The sequence below is a fragment of the Leguminivora glycinivorella genome, chromosome 12 (genome assembly GCF_023078275.1).
Source record: "Leguminivora glycinivorella isolate SPB_JAAS2020 chromosome 12, LegGlyc_1.1, whole genome shotgun sequence".
NCBI classification, from domain to species: Eukaryota; Metazoa; Arthropoda; class Insecta; order Lepidoptera; family Tortricidae; genus Leguminivora; species Leguminivora glycinivorella.
Window position 1 is genome coordinate 17173915 of NC_062982.1, and position 15300 is coordinate 17189214.

Sequence of the window (15300 nt, forward strand, 5' to 3'; positions counted from 1 at the left end):
AGAATAAGAAAGAAAGAAAAAAAATATTTTATTTGCACATTGTAATGTATGTAAAAAAATACTGTGTATTATAGTACTTATAGTGTTGCCAGATTTGTGACAGATGCTGCTGATACAGTTGAGCAATTTTGTAAACAAGTTCATTCTTGTTTGACAGTGGGTGGATCATTAGGAGTAATACATTCAGTGCCATTGACCCCACAGTCAGGTTCTTAATGTAAACAATGACAAACAGAGAACCTGACTGTGGAGTAAACAATGACAAACAGAGAACCTGACTGTGGGGTCAATGGCATTACATTAAAGCCATTATAGGATTTTGTATGTTTATTGGCTACCCTCATAGTAAGTAGCATATGCTGGTACTAAATGTTTTAACTTTTCAAATATCAGACAAATTTTTGAGTAATTACAATTTTGATTTTATTCTAATTAATCAAATTTCAAATTTGATTGACATAATCGGTTGGGAGTTGGCCGGCTGACACACCAAAGGATAATAATATTATATGGATAGTAAAAAGTTAAATACTAACATAATTATTTACATTCTTTATATTCTTAGATTAGCTTATATAGACTCATGTAATAGGCACATGGAAAGCTACTACACTACCCCTAATGGCTTTGATCTTCTTTGTGACTTTAAGTACTAAGTAGTCGGACTCGCGCACATGTAAACCTTAAAATTATTAGAATCACTTATGTATTAAAAAAATTTATGGTTCAAAATTTTTCCTTTATCTATGTATTTGCTTCGTAAGATTTAAGCATTCTGAGTAGGGACATGTAGGTTTTGACAGAAAAAAATTTGACTTAAACGTGTATCTTTTGATACTATGTAGTGATGATAAAATTTCAGCTTCACATGCGTTCCTGAGAAAAAGCTACAGACGGACACGGACCCACAAAGTAATAAGGCTTCCGATTTTCTTTGTGACTAAGAAAAAAATATACCAAAAGAAAGAGAGTTTTACAAATCTATTTACCTTTCACACAGTGCCAGGCCTTTAAGGAATGCCCTCTCAGCCGCTTTCAAAGATTCTTCCGCTTCTTTACCAGAAGTGCTCTGACCTTGCAACAGGTATATCCTGCCAAGAGTTGCCAAGGCTCTTTGCTCCTCTACTGTATTGTTGAGCTCTTTGGCTACAGCTGTGGACCACATTTTTAGTTTACTAATTACTATAAAACATCATTGGTATATTTTATATTAATTATTTTTATACAAGATTAAAGGCAATTCCAATTGCAGTCAGGATATTGGTAAACATAAAAGAAACCACTTGAGCTTAACAAGATACATAATAATACAATGATAATATGCCATAAAGTAAACATTTTGTTGCTCTCGTAATCTTACCTAAATGTCGCTTCTCATATTTCAGAGCTTTGTCAAACTCTGCAAGGAGCATGTACATTTCACCGATCATCCTGTTGCATGTGCCCCACTCCATTCGAAGGCCCAATTCCTTGCAGACCGAGGCCTCTGTTCTGTATTCATCCAACGCGTCTGCATACCTATTTTTCTTGTAGTAATACGTTGCCAAATCATTACAAGCCTCGGCATAAGCTCTTTTATTGCTGCCATTTAAAGCCTTCTTCTTCTTACGTATCAGTTCTGAAACATTTATTTACATTTTGAAAGTTCACACACAAAAGTAACCTCAGCTGTTTGGAAGTGGAAAGTGAAAACGTTTGAATGGATGCTTACTTTCTTCTGACATTATTAGTTTTTTTGCTAAGCATACTACATCAAAATATTATATTTGTCATCAATAAATTGAATATACACAATTCTTCAGCAATAAACACTAGACAAAGTTTACAAATCTGTCACAAAATTGTCAACCAGGAAAATGGCGGGCGGAATCTTAGTACGGGGTTGCCATGTACACAATAATAATAAAAAAATGTACAACCATCGACAAAAGACAAGATGTTCGTCACGTTCACTTCTCTGTTATCAAATACTATGTAAACTCTACGAGTTAATACGTGCAGCTCGGTGCCAAAGTTGGCAACAGGCACACTAGCGCTCCTAGCGGCATGAGTTGATCAAAATAGTTTAGTTTCATACAGCATAAAATTAAAAAAAATTACAAATTCTTATTTTTTTGTTTTATTCCGTCTAAAAATGTTAAAGTAGATCAAGTAATAGCATTTTCTATTTTAATTTACTCAAATAAAAGTCTGAACAACTACTTTGATCAACTCGAACCGCTAGATGGCGCTAGTAAAATTGTTGCCGCTCAATTGTATGGGAAACGTCAGAAGCTGCACGTATTAAGCTAGGAACATACTACGCGGACGTCCGTCGTAAAACGACCGCGACCGCGACCTATCAGTGTGCACGGAACAAAACATCCAGAGAGCCAGATTTCGATCGGACGTCCGTGCGCTCAAGGCCACGTCCGCGTCCGTCGACCGATAGTTTGCACGGTTATGTGTATTTCCATTGTCCAGATTCCCGTCCGCGGTCGATTTACGACGGACGTCCGCGTAGTGTGTTCCTAGCTTTAAGCTAGGAACATACTACGCGGACGTCCGTCGTAAAACGACCGCGACCGCGACCGATCAGTGTGCACGGAACAAAACATCCGGCGAGCCAGATTTCGATCGGACGTCCACCAGATTCCCGTCCGCGGTCGATTCAACGTTATACAAGTGTAAGCACGGCTTAATTGTCTATGACAAATAAAAAAAACACAATTTCGTTGTTTTTGGTCAATTCGCATTTTGTTTATGATCGTTATGTTGAGATTTGGTGTTGTTTGACTCCCATTGATTCGTATTGTTTTCATTAAAAATTGCCTTTATATTGAATTAAAGTGACTACGATTGTATAACTTGAAGACGTAAAAACCTTTAATAGACAGTATAAACCAATAAATAGCAGTGTTACATCGACGTTCGTTTGAAATCAAGATAAAAACCATCCTGCCGGCTCTGTTTTTGCGCGTAAGTAGGTACTTTGATATTTTGATAATTCAAATTGAATAAACATTTGTGACCACGTATTTCCTGGATTCCATTACCCTAGTAAGTTAAACTATTCCTTCTCATCATTTTATACTTATCAATTGAACCGACTAATCTACGAGTCGCTTGAAATTTCTTTGTTTACAGTACTTTTCAGTTCTATGAGTTAATTATTTTGTGATTCTAATAAAACAATTATTACAATTTCGGTTGAATGTATAAGTTGCCTTAAATTCATTAAAAGATGTTTGCATATTCATATAATTTATTCCGATCAGGATCTCGTGCGATGCTTCAATATGTTATAATTTTATCACTGATTCCTACCATTCCTACCATGTATGTATTCACAATAAAATTGTATCTTCTATATTTAAAATGTTTATATCCTTCATGCTCAGTTTCATTTTAAAGCAGTAAGCTACGAAAATCACTCTTGGTATAATACTTACTGCCATGGGTGCATGGGAAGATTGGGTGGGTAAGTACTTATTCATATTTAACTCTAAAATATAGGAAAATAAAAATTACTTCTGTAAGACTTAAAATCATGCTTTGATTAAATTGTCTATTTTGCGCCTATCCTTCCATACACGTAGCAGTACGTAACAGTGGCGTGGCATACGTATTGTTTGAGAATTTTGAGAAGTTTTTATTTTATTTAAATTATTCTAAGTATCAAATTTGACTACTGAGATACTAAGGTCACAAATTAGTATTTTTGCGTTCGCAGTAATATTCGTCATAATTGGCGGCCGAATTAGCAGAGTCAAATAAATTGGCGTTCGCATCCATACCATCTGATTTGATCAGGCAATTTAATCAGATTCGCGATAAATTGTTTGTTTCGCCTTTATTTTTAGAAAATTCAAAGTTTCAACTTGAAATCGCTAGGATTTATTAGGTACCTATTTATTACTATTTCCTTTACGTATATACCAACACTAAAAAAACTGTCTGGCCCCGGGTCCCCTAAAGGGCTAAATATAGCTGTACGTCCATGTCTGTCCGCATAAACTCATGTCACAATCACAACTATAAATGAAATATTAAAAATTTGAAAAAAAAAAACCGACATAGTGGACCGATTTTCATTAAACATGGCTATTTGGCTAAGAACGTCATCCTCCTTGCGGACCTTGCGTTATCCCGGCATTCGCCGCGGCTCATAGGAGCCTGGGGTCCGCTTTGGCAACTAATCCCAAGATTTGGCATAGACGCTAGTTTTACGAAAGCGACTGCCATCTTACCTGCCAACCCGACGACGGGTAACTAGGCCTTATTGGAATTAGTCCGGTTTCCTCACGATGTTTTCCTTCACCGAAAAGCGACTGGCAAATATCAAATGACATTTCACACAAAAAAAAACTAAATCTAACTCGGTTCATCCGTTTGGGAGCTACGCTGCCACAGACAGACACACACACAAACAGGCAGACACACGTGTAACTAATAACACCCCATCGTTTTTGCGTCGGGGTTTAATTAAAAATAAGATATTGAAGTTCGGTTTCCTACTATAACAATATATTGTAATAAGATATGAATTAAATTAGTTAGATACATAGTAAATTCTTCTGGTAGCTGTTCGAAATGCAGGATATACAATGACATACATTCTTATGCGTGAACTGGTAGGCCAGTAAGGCGACGACGCGGCGCCTTGGAAGGCGCCACCCTTACAATCATCCCCTTATAGGCGTGGTTAATTATACGTACATTTTGATACGTATCCTCGTCACAACAATATAACATAATCATTCGAATGTTGTAACTATTTACCAGTTTAATATTGTCACTGTAGATTTCTAGGACATTACGTCCTATGAGCCTATGACTTAAATGTTGGGACTAAAACTAGTTGATTCAGAAGCAAAATATATGACTTCCACGCGTGGTCAATTTTCTTTTTGACTAGTAGTCTAGTATACTAGGACACTGATCTTTAAACGGGGGCATGTTTCCTTGTACTTGTACGTTCGTTACGTAGTTTATGTCTACAGTCTCACTTCGTATTCTACAATAAACTCAATAACTTCCACTTTATGCAAGTAAGTTCCTACTCGCAGATGTTTCAATCTCTTTAGTCTTGAATTATTTATCTTTAGTTTTTAATTATTTTCACCGCTATTCCATTCCACTTTGCTGCAACGTGAACCAAATATGTATTTCAATTCTATTATCTAATCTCGCAACCGAAATAAACACGGAAGCGTTTGAAAATTCAACCGAACGCGATACCTGCCCGAATCGCATTTCAGAAATATAATATCGGCTTCTCTAAAAATATATCCGTTAGGAAGCGACGGCTTAAAGGCAACTTCACATGTGATTTGTCGATTCGCATTCCCCGGACGAAATTGGCCGGCGAACCGGCAAAACTGGGGCAAGAAAGCATCGAGCATTTTACCCCAGATATTCCTCAGTTCAATTACACAAAACTGCTGATTCGTCAATTAAAATAGCAGAGTCACTTTGTCGCTGTAAGTCGTGAAATTCCTCGGCGTGATGATTGTATCAATTCGAAATATGACAAGGTGATAAGTGCCCAGTATACATCATACATTGTAACTGGTGAGATGCGCGTGTTGCTCGGCCGTTAGCTTTGGTTAGTTTGGTTGCGAAATGATGCTTAAGAATTCCAGGAAACGACTATAAAACTATTCTAGTGCTTGGAGACAATCAATTAGACAGATCCGAGATTTTTAAACCGAATATACGGAATATTCTCATGCTAGGATGTCCTAACTATCAAATTATGTATTTATTGTGTCCTAGGTTCTCGGTCCCCTATTCTGTACTCAACACATATGGCAACATTGGCAACAGATCTGGTCTGGTGGCTGCAGTTTCTAACTTTTTTGATTTTATATCCTGTGTAGACGATATTTGCCAAAACCTGGTTTAAAATCCAGGGTTCGAGGATATATATCAATGGATATATATCAAGCGGTGTTCGACGATATATATCAATGGATATAAATATCCGATATTTATCATTTGTTTATAAATATTACAATACAAAAATGGTTTTAAAAAATGTGACATTGTTAAAAATATAGTTTTTTTTGGGTTTTGTTACTGTTTTTCTACTAAATTTTATGTTTTTTTAGTAGAATTTTCCTTATGTAAAGTTGTATTCATAAATAATGCAACAAAATAATACTATGCCTTCCATAAAAATGGATATATATCAAAGTTGATATATATTATAAATATCCGATGTTTTGATATTTATTATACATATCGGATATTTTCGAACCCTGTTAAAATCTAAGTCTGAACCGTTAAACAACATAATTACTTGTTTCCATGTTTTGAAATTAATAAGTTGCATCTTTTCACGTTATTCTATTAGTTGAATCCTGGCATTGCTCCGGATTTCAAAGGCAATTTACTAACCACTAATAACAATCCACGCAAAATACCGGTGCCATTGACCTGGCGTTGATGACATTCAAAGGCCTATTCTGAATTTCTGACAGTGATTTGATGATTTCTGTTTGAATTAGATATCATAACATCCATCTCCAGCCAAAATATTCGAGACAATTTAACAGGGCTGAATTTCTGCCTAGTCCCTAAAGGCCCTGGCAAAGAGGGGCCAAGTAATCGAACAATGTCTCTCCAAACCCGGCCCTGCTAACGCTGCGATTCTTTATCCGTCATTTATCCCTGCAGTATCTGTACCCAAGCGATTTCATCTGTGTCTCGGACGCCATAAAGGTGTGCACGCGCATCGTCTAAATGTTGCGTTCGGAGAACACTCGTTTCGTCCCGACTCTGAACGGTACTCCGATTCCGGTTCTAATTAAAGCTTAATGACTCACCGATCCCGTTTATTCATTTGCTTAATATTCGCATTATATCTAACTGGCCGGTGCGACGGTAGGCTTATTTGCAGAAGATTTATGTACATTTTAAACGTATTTTGAGCTAAAAAAAACTTACTTTTAAACACACACACACGCACACACATCATTTGTCACATTTAAATACGAGAAAACCATGCGGACTCTTTAAAAAAAAGTTATTCCAAGTTTTTTGACCTTCTAAAATCGCAATCAAAAGTTAAATTGAATAACGGATACTTATAACGAAATTTCATAGCAACTTTACGAATATCGATGGCATGAAATAGATTATTGAAGCAAGCAAGTTAAATAATGAAAGTTCAGTAAGTATTTCAATTTCCTATACTTCAGACCCAGTTTCAGGTTATAATGGCAAGATAAATGTCAATTTATCAGCAATCTTTGATATTAAACTAAAATAAGTCATAAATACAGAACACGTTCGCTTTATTCTCCGATGACGAGGAACGTAACATTTTTAACGGCGACTTTATGGGCGTGTTATAGGGGTAATCTTACACAACCCCGTATTACGGCGACCTAGTTTAGCCAATACTGTAATCTGAAATCAGTGCATTAATGTTTGATAATAAATTGCTGTGAACGCACGCCGGTGCTGTGTTTGTTCAATATTGTCCCGATTTAAACGGGCGCTTCGGGTTGAGTAACGATGTACCTGATTTACACACTGCTGTAGTCTGTTTATATTATTATTTAATCTGGAGACCCGTAAAAGTCGTGTTTATCAGAAAATTCGTTAAAATAAATGTTATTTAGGCTTATGTACTGTTTACATACGTATAATATACTTATTAGGTAATTACACTAATCTAGATTTTAGCAAACATTATTTAATGATTAGCCAATTTGACGTTCGTTAATTGTCACCTGACACCGACTGTGTCGCTGTTAATATCTTGGACAACAAATAACATGGCTATTGGCTACCTTACTTGACTTGTCGACCCAGAACCCAGAAGTACTGAATGTACTGATGAATTGTCATTGTCAATGTTAAGTAAGTGGCAAGTTGACAAAATATGAGCCCGATGTCAGAAAGTGACATATGAAGGCAACCCTCGCTAACATTTCGTAGTTTCGTAATATAACACATGAATTCCGCTTCCAATGTTGACAACATGTGAAATTGAAGTGAGATTTGTATGCGCCATTTCAGGCAATTTCGGAAATAAGTGATGATGAATAAGGGAACCCAGGGGTAAATGTATCTTTGGTAATTGGCGAATACGCAACGTAAGCGCCAACCACATATAGAAGTACCAAATTATACTTAATCTAGATATCATTGTGATTATTCACTACCTACTTTATTTTACTTTTACCCTACAAAATAACTTCACGCTTATTACGAATGACTTGTACATACGTGGCGTAGCTACATTACGAAAATTCAAAAGTAAATTATTCAAATGTGCGCGCTCCAATCTCAAATTCATCTTGATACCCTTCGTGGCTCTCGTTAAACATTCATCCCGTTATAGGTCGTAGGCCCAAACGAGGTGTTCGTCGCGTTTCCAGATTTAGCCCAACCCATAACGAACTATATGTGGAAGTGACGATATAGTTTGTTGAACTATGAAAGTTTGAACGATGGTAATGCTCTTAAAAGATAACGACTAAAAAGCTAATCGTTACGAACATTTTATAGATCAAAGTGGCTACCAAAAGCTGTTAACTGGTACATGATAATTAATGCGATAACGTGATTGAATAACAGTATTTGTTGACGTTACCAAAAAAGACTTTTTATTTTTAACTTTGCCACGAATAGGATCACTGAATATTTCACCTAGTCGAAACAGGGCAGAGTTTCGACCCGTTCCATTCACGAGTTTAGGCTCCTAAAATAATGGCACAGATTGGCCTCTGGAGCTGAATGGTTCTATTATAGAACTTCGTCTATTATGCAATTGGCAGACTGCAATTGGCCAGCGGTAGATGAAAATCATTATCTCTTGAAACTGATGGAGCAGAGGACGAAACTTGAATAGCGACGTCTACAGGATAATCCGTAATAAACCCATTTTAATTTAACTTGACTAACAATGAGTTGTGACACTTAATTGGAATCTTATTTCGTGTTCTTTATCTTAGATATATGAGGATCTCACTTGTAATTTAGTGACTTCACGGGAATCGCGAGCCCCATAACGCATCACTTGTCGAATCAATGGTGCGCGTGCAAAATGACGGGACGCAATAAAGTTTGTGTTAATCTCGATAAAAGAAAGCAAACATCTACTCGGAGACATATAGTCGCGTGGGCGCGACAAGTTATTGACCAACACTATCTATGTTAATCGCATATTTTCGTTTCGAAACTCGCAAATCGGGTCTTACTCGATTCGTATGTTATGCATGTAATGTACTGTTACAATCGAAATATTCCGAATCGATCGTGCACCGCTTTTTATTAACTTTACCTTTTATAGACCATATTTTTTTCTTGTTATGAGTTCGTCCTACGTATATATGGTACTGGTCCACCTACTTGGAACTCGTATTTTATTTGGCACAGTGAACTTTCTTCTGGAATATTAAATTTAGTTTCTTATCCTCGCTCCTAGTCCTCATACGCGTCACTTTGCAATTATTCATGTTAAAGTTAGTTCGCAAAGTAGTTGCCCTCGACTGCTGTCAACTGTAACTCGCGTTGCGGCCTCTGCAAACTTTCGACCTCCCTCGTATATTAATTGCGGTTGTTATTCCTTCGTTGAAGTTTCTTCAAATTGAAATATAAATTCAAATACGGGATATATTTAAGCTTTTTGATGTTTATGCGTTATTTAGTAGGGATGATTGATGTAAGAGGCCATTGGTTTGTGAACTAGGGTCGAATGTAATAATGCTAATGTATTGGCTGCTTTGATAGTTCCTGCCGCTTCATCATGTTTATTACACCATTCAATACAAATGGACTAATCTCCCCGTTTCACGGATGATGTTCACGATCAAAGGATATTGCTAAAACATTTTGTACCCGAATTCAAGAATATTTGGAAATTGAATAAGTTGTTTTGAAGTATATAACCAGCGATGCAAAACGTAAAAAGCCACAAAAACGCCGAGAACGGTCTATGACGCAAGCAATTTTAGTTGAAGATCAAAGATTAGAGTGCAATGTTCTGTAGATCCTAATACGGATGTTACCTTGTTTGGAGTCTAATAATGCCGTTAGCTCTTAAAGCGATATAAACAACTATTTTTGGAGTGTCTGTCTAGAAATATAAAACTTCTCTTGTAAACTGTATTTTTCAATGTCTTTAAAACTTTTAAAAGGCATAATTGTATCCGGTGCAAAGATACGAACTTCAATAGCGATTGTAATATAGGCAAGTAGAAGAGGTTTTTGGACGACAAGCTACTGGGTATTATATTAGTGATCCTGCAAAGCTGATGGTCCTGGGCACGTAACGTTACCCGATTATGGCTTTTAATAGGATAGGATAAGTACAGAAATCAGTTCAAGTCATCGGTGTGCGTTTCATATACGTTATACCATTCGTATATTATACATATACATCATCCACACCGAACCTTCATGAGCGTCCTCGTTTTGTCAATTAATGGAAAAAGTTACTTACAGTTTTTTTTAACGACGGGGTGTTATAAGTGTGACGTTTCTGTCTGTCTGTTTGTCTGTGTGTTTGTATGTCTGTGGCATTGCAGTCCTCCCGAACTGATGAACCGATTTAGATTTAGTTTTTTGTTTGAAAGCTGAATTAACCGGGAGTGTTCTTTATCTTAGCCTTGCTTCTTGAAAATCGGACCACTATGTCGGGGGTTTTTCAAAATTTTAATTTTGTGGTGGTTTTGTATTTGCCGTGTGTCTCAGTACTCCCAGTTTCCTTATCCTAGAATTGCGGAAGCTATTCGAGCGTCGGAATTATTAAGAGATGGCTGGAGCTTATTCCGAACAATGGTAGTATGAATGGAGAGAGGAAATCGGGCCGAACGGTCATAACGCGGAGTTTCCTTACTGCTTTACATGTAAAAAGAGCTGAATTAATTATAGAAACTGTTACACTTTTTTCTGAAGAATCAAACAACTGAGCTTTGTCCATTGCTAGTAGTCAGAATATTTGAACGTCGATATATCTTCGTACTGATATGCCTGTTATTTGCGTTGTTTATTTTCCTTATTTGTAATTGTTTCCTCTTGGTAAAAGGTACATAGTGAAGTTAATCAATATTATGTTGTCATGCGCGTTTGTTTACATTAGGTTGGCAAGTTTTCACAAAAAATTTAATCCGAAAGTCGGGGTTACGGGAACGTACATTTTTTGACCATTCAAAAAGAAGATAGATATTCATGTGCATGCTCAAAAGCTAACAGGTCTCAAAGCTAGAAATTAGACTTCCAGTAATGGTAACCAACCATCGGCGGTCTATCAGAAAACGAACACTTCATACAATCATTCTACTCAAGTGGCGTTATAGGACACGCGCTATCGCTACTTATCCAGGGAAATGCCTGGAAGCAAGAATTCGTCACTGTGCCGTACTGCCGAACTCGTATATTCAGGCAAATTTATTCCCATCACATATCGCGCGCAGGCCAGAACGCTCAACAAGACCAGTGAATGGAACGTTGACGTCTAGAAGAACTATGTGACATCAAACAGCGCATGTTATACTGGTTACCCTGAGCGTAAAGACTTGTCAGAGCCATCTAGCATCCAGAACGGAACTCCAGGTCCGATAGCGAGTGCAGATAGGATAATCCATTACAGTCTCGCCGTTAACATCGTTACGTTTCGGTTCTGCATTTGCATACAGACGACCGATGAAAATGTATTCCCATTTATGCTTAAATTAAATGCAAATTTCGTTTTCTCGTGCCGATTTTCCTATAATGCTCGTACCTACCTCATATGCACTGCTTTAGCCCTGTTCCGGTAATTCCTGAATTGAAAGGGTTAATATACTGCTGCTTTCCTGCTTCTGTTTCAAATACCTACATTTCAATATCTGTTTCAAATACAGGAAAAATAGTAAAATACGGTTGAACATTATTTATTTTAACATTTTGCTTTAATAGAATCGATAGGTAACCCAATCCAGAATTCATTCTAGGGTTTAGTTTTTGCAAAAACGACTTTCTAATAATTCCAATCCAACTTAGTTTTTTTTTTAAATAATGCAGTGTTTTGAAACTGAAAAACATTTTGACTGCGGTTTTGACAACGCTCAATATATAAACGACATTTATAGTATTTTATGCAACTGGTGGTTAAAAGAGGTCAAAAAAGGTGAGTGGCGTGGGTAACAATTTGAGGCGAAGCCGAAAATTGTTAATAAAGACGCCACGAGCATTTTTTGACTCAGTTAAACACCGTTGCATACAATACTTTTTCTACGACCAAGCACTTATTTTGAAAGAAAATTATAAATTCAACAAATACCTACTTTCAGTCATCTTAGTTATCTAGGTGGACCGCCTACCATTTTGAATATGCAGTTTGAGTGCAAACATGAAAATAAAACTGTCTATGGTATGGTTCTTTGAAGCCTGGCCACTAAGACGAATCGAGCCGAGTTGAATCGAGTTCTATACATTTGAATGCGATTCGACGCGTCGCCAATGAACGCAGCAGAAAACGAAGGAGTCTCGACTCTGCGAATTGGTTTGTTAAGTTGGTAGCAATGTATTTACTGAACTGTAAAACAGCTATATCGTGCGACTGCTACTAAATGTTTTCAGGGTATAGACTAGATAGACTTGTCCTGACATCTTTTATGTAGGGTTTTAAAGTTCTATGCACGACCTTGTAACTCACGAATAATAGAAAGAAAATTAGAAAAAAAATAGAAAGAAAAAAAATTTTAAAATCTGTGGAACAGTCCAAAAGCGTGGAAAACCAATATTAAAAAATATTACCATCTCTTCTTCATTTGCAGGTAAAAGTGAAATCAACTCATTTCACCACAAACACGTGAGCAATCGACTAATTCGCACTTTATTTTTACACAATTTCATCGTAACACGGTTCTTAAATTAAGAGTTACTTATAAAGCATAGTTCGGAAACCAGAGCGGCCCATGACTCAGAAAACTACAAAAGATAGTCTTTCGAAATCTGGGACAATACTCTGCGGAACCACAATGCAACGTCATCCTTGGCACTCCTTTTTGGGACGCCCGCTGTAATATTTCGAGTACGGTACTACCTATTTACCATTGATATGTTGCAAAACTTTGCTTACGATTAATTGAAAATAGCGGGTGGGCTGCAATTAAGCACTAAAGATGTTAATAAATTAAATACGTTTCATAAACTCTTGGAGTGTTTGTTTATAGCTTTTTAGCACATTGCGTAGGTGAAGGGACGTAGGCCGCGGTCATTAAACGGATGGGTGACCGCTTCCATGCTTTGAATATAACTTTTCATTGACCCGGTTTGTTGTCTACAACAACTAACAACGCTGGCTTTCGGGCAGTTTGAAAACTTTAAGTAGCTCAATCCAAAAAGCCTAGTTTTTCCTTCAAAGTGTAAAAGAGCAATTCTGACGTAAAATTGTTATAGCAGACGAGTGAACTTAGAACATCTTAAAGATACAACCAGGTAAATGCTAATATATTAGGATGATGTTTCATTTGCATTAACGCTAATCATAAATAATGCTCAGGCATGCAGACTAACTAACGGTAGAATATTTAACGAATTCCTCAGTTTATGACGATCGCAAACACTTTCTGTACATACAGTAGTAACATTTCCTCTCTTTATTGCATTAGGCAGCTTAGACGCCCCAAATTCTAATCATTCTTAGATTCCGTTATTTCCTGGTTAACATACACTAACATTATATACTGCTACGTTTTAATTTAATTGGAGTCATTGTCTCGCTACAGATGTTGGTTTGTATTTGGTAGCACTCGGGAAAATGGATAGAAAAACTAAATTTATTGTTAGCACGGCTACAATCCACCTGAGCACTAAATTTGGATAGAAACATGGGCGCTATCGGTACTGTCTAGACGAAATGGACATTTCTGAAATTATCTGATCCTTTATTTCTTCATAGTTGAAATATGTCATAATAAAATATTACTCAATGCCTTGATGGTTACTATGTACCTAACTCAGAGCCTAAATTATGCGATTAAGATTTGACTTAACCCCAACTTATTAGACGGCGTCTTATAGACGCACGAAGACTTTCTATGCATGTGACTTTTGTTGCATCGAATTAGCTCATTGTACGAGACCATGAGTTCGCACTCCGTTTTTTACTATACTGATGTAGTGTGCAACAAATATAAATGTGCATTAGGTAATCAACAATTATATTCCACAAAAAATGTATCTAAGCAATAGAGACCACCTATTTTACTATCTTTAGAATCCTTCGTCTGACGAGGGTGCCTGCACTGATGTATTCAAAATTTAAATTTCACCACCGGCATTTCATTTATTCCTTCTCCTCTTCACGTTGAAAGGATTAAAATTGTGGATAACTTTATTACCTATCATCTCATTGCACGTTCGCTAAGTTATTTTATCTTTTGCGGTCTAGCAATGTTTTGTTTACTGAAAATGCTTTCTTGCATTAAGCACTGTTCGCGTTGGAGGGTCTTCTATTTTGTGGCCTAAATCGCAAGTACGTACGTATAAACTTTTATGCTTTGCACCAATAAACAAGAGCCGAACAAGTCAATTCCTTTCCTACAATAAATACAAAACAAATTCGAATTTATCAATCCTCCTCGACCTCGATGGAAACATTAAGAATCAAGATACTATACAGTTCTAAAGACGTTCAGTGCAATCAGTATATCTTAACCAGGTGTTTATTATTCCAGCACCATTTGTGATGTTTCATTTATAACAATAAGAGTTTTCGCTCGATATTACGCTACGTTAAACATTTTGGCTTCCTTTCTCCGTTTACGGTATCCGCGATGGGAGATTAGAAAGTATCGAATCATCGCTCGTATGCGTCCCGTATCGTCAGCACATTCGATGCTTCTCGGGTGTCATCACTAGGGTTTGCAAAAACCGGTTAACTTAAAAAACCGGTTAATAACCGAGACTTTTCCTTCAAAACCGGTTAACCGGTTATTAACCGGTTTTGAGGATTTTTAGTAAATGGCCGTACTATGCAATAATTACCATTACCTTTAAGAATTCTGATGTTGATGATATCGTAGCAGGTATTACTTGCACGATGAAGATCATTTTTATCCAGTTTATGGAAATTTTGTAAAATGAGGAAATTGCAAAAAAAGGCTTGTGTAGTTTGAATGTGACGTCAGTTTTGTGTTTTCTAGGCATGTAGCGAAGGTCTACAGCTCCCAGAGCCCCTAGTAATACAAGCAATTGATGTAAGAAAACCAAGATCTCCATTTACCTTTCTTTTAAAAAATATAGTTTGAAATATACGGTAGACTTCGGTTACAACGACGCTCAAGGGACAGCTGATATTACGTCGTACTAACCGGA

At 36.8% G+C, this 15300-nt stretch overlaps 2 protein-coding genes across 2 annotated transcripts in view; one reads left to right on the plus strand and one right to left on the minus strand.

Moving 5' to 3' along the window:
* Positions 1-1840, minus strand: part of LOC125231669 (tonsoku-like protein) — a 30936-nt gene extending 29096 nt beyond the window's left edge. The window contains exons 1-3 of the mRNA XM_048137176.1: positions 1712-1840; positions 1361-1618; positions 990-1152 (exon numbers count right to left, since the gene is read on the minus strand). Coding sequence (XP_047993133.1) covers positions 990-1152; positions 1361-1618; positions 1712-1724 — 434 coding nt within the window. The 5' untranslated portion in view covers positions 1725-1840. The remainder of the gene's footprint in view (positions 1-989; positions 1153-1360; positions 1619-1711) is intronic.
* Positions 1841-2786: 946 nt separating this feature from the next.
* The window catches only part of LOC125231661 (tyrosine-protein kinase Src64B), a 112689-nt gene continuing 100175 nt past the window's right edge, over positions 2787-15300 (plus strand). The window contains exon 1 of the mRNA XM_048137158.1: positions 2787-2958. The gene's annotated coding sequence lies outside the window, so the exon portion shown is untranslated. The remainder of the gene's footprint in view (positions 2959-15300) is intronic.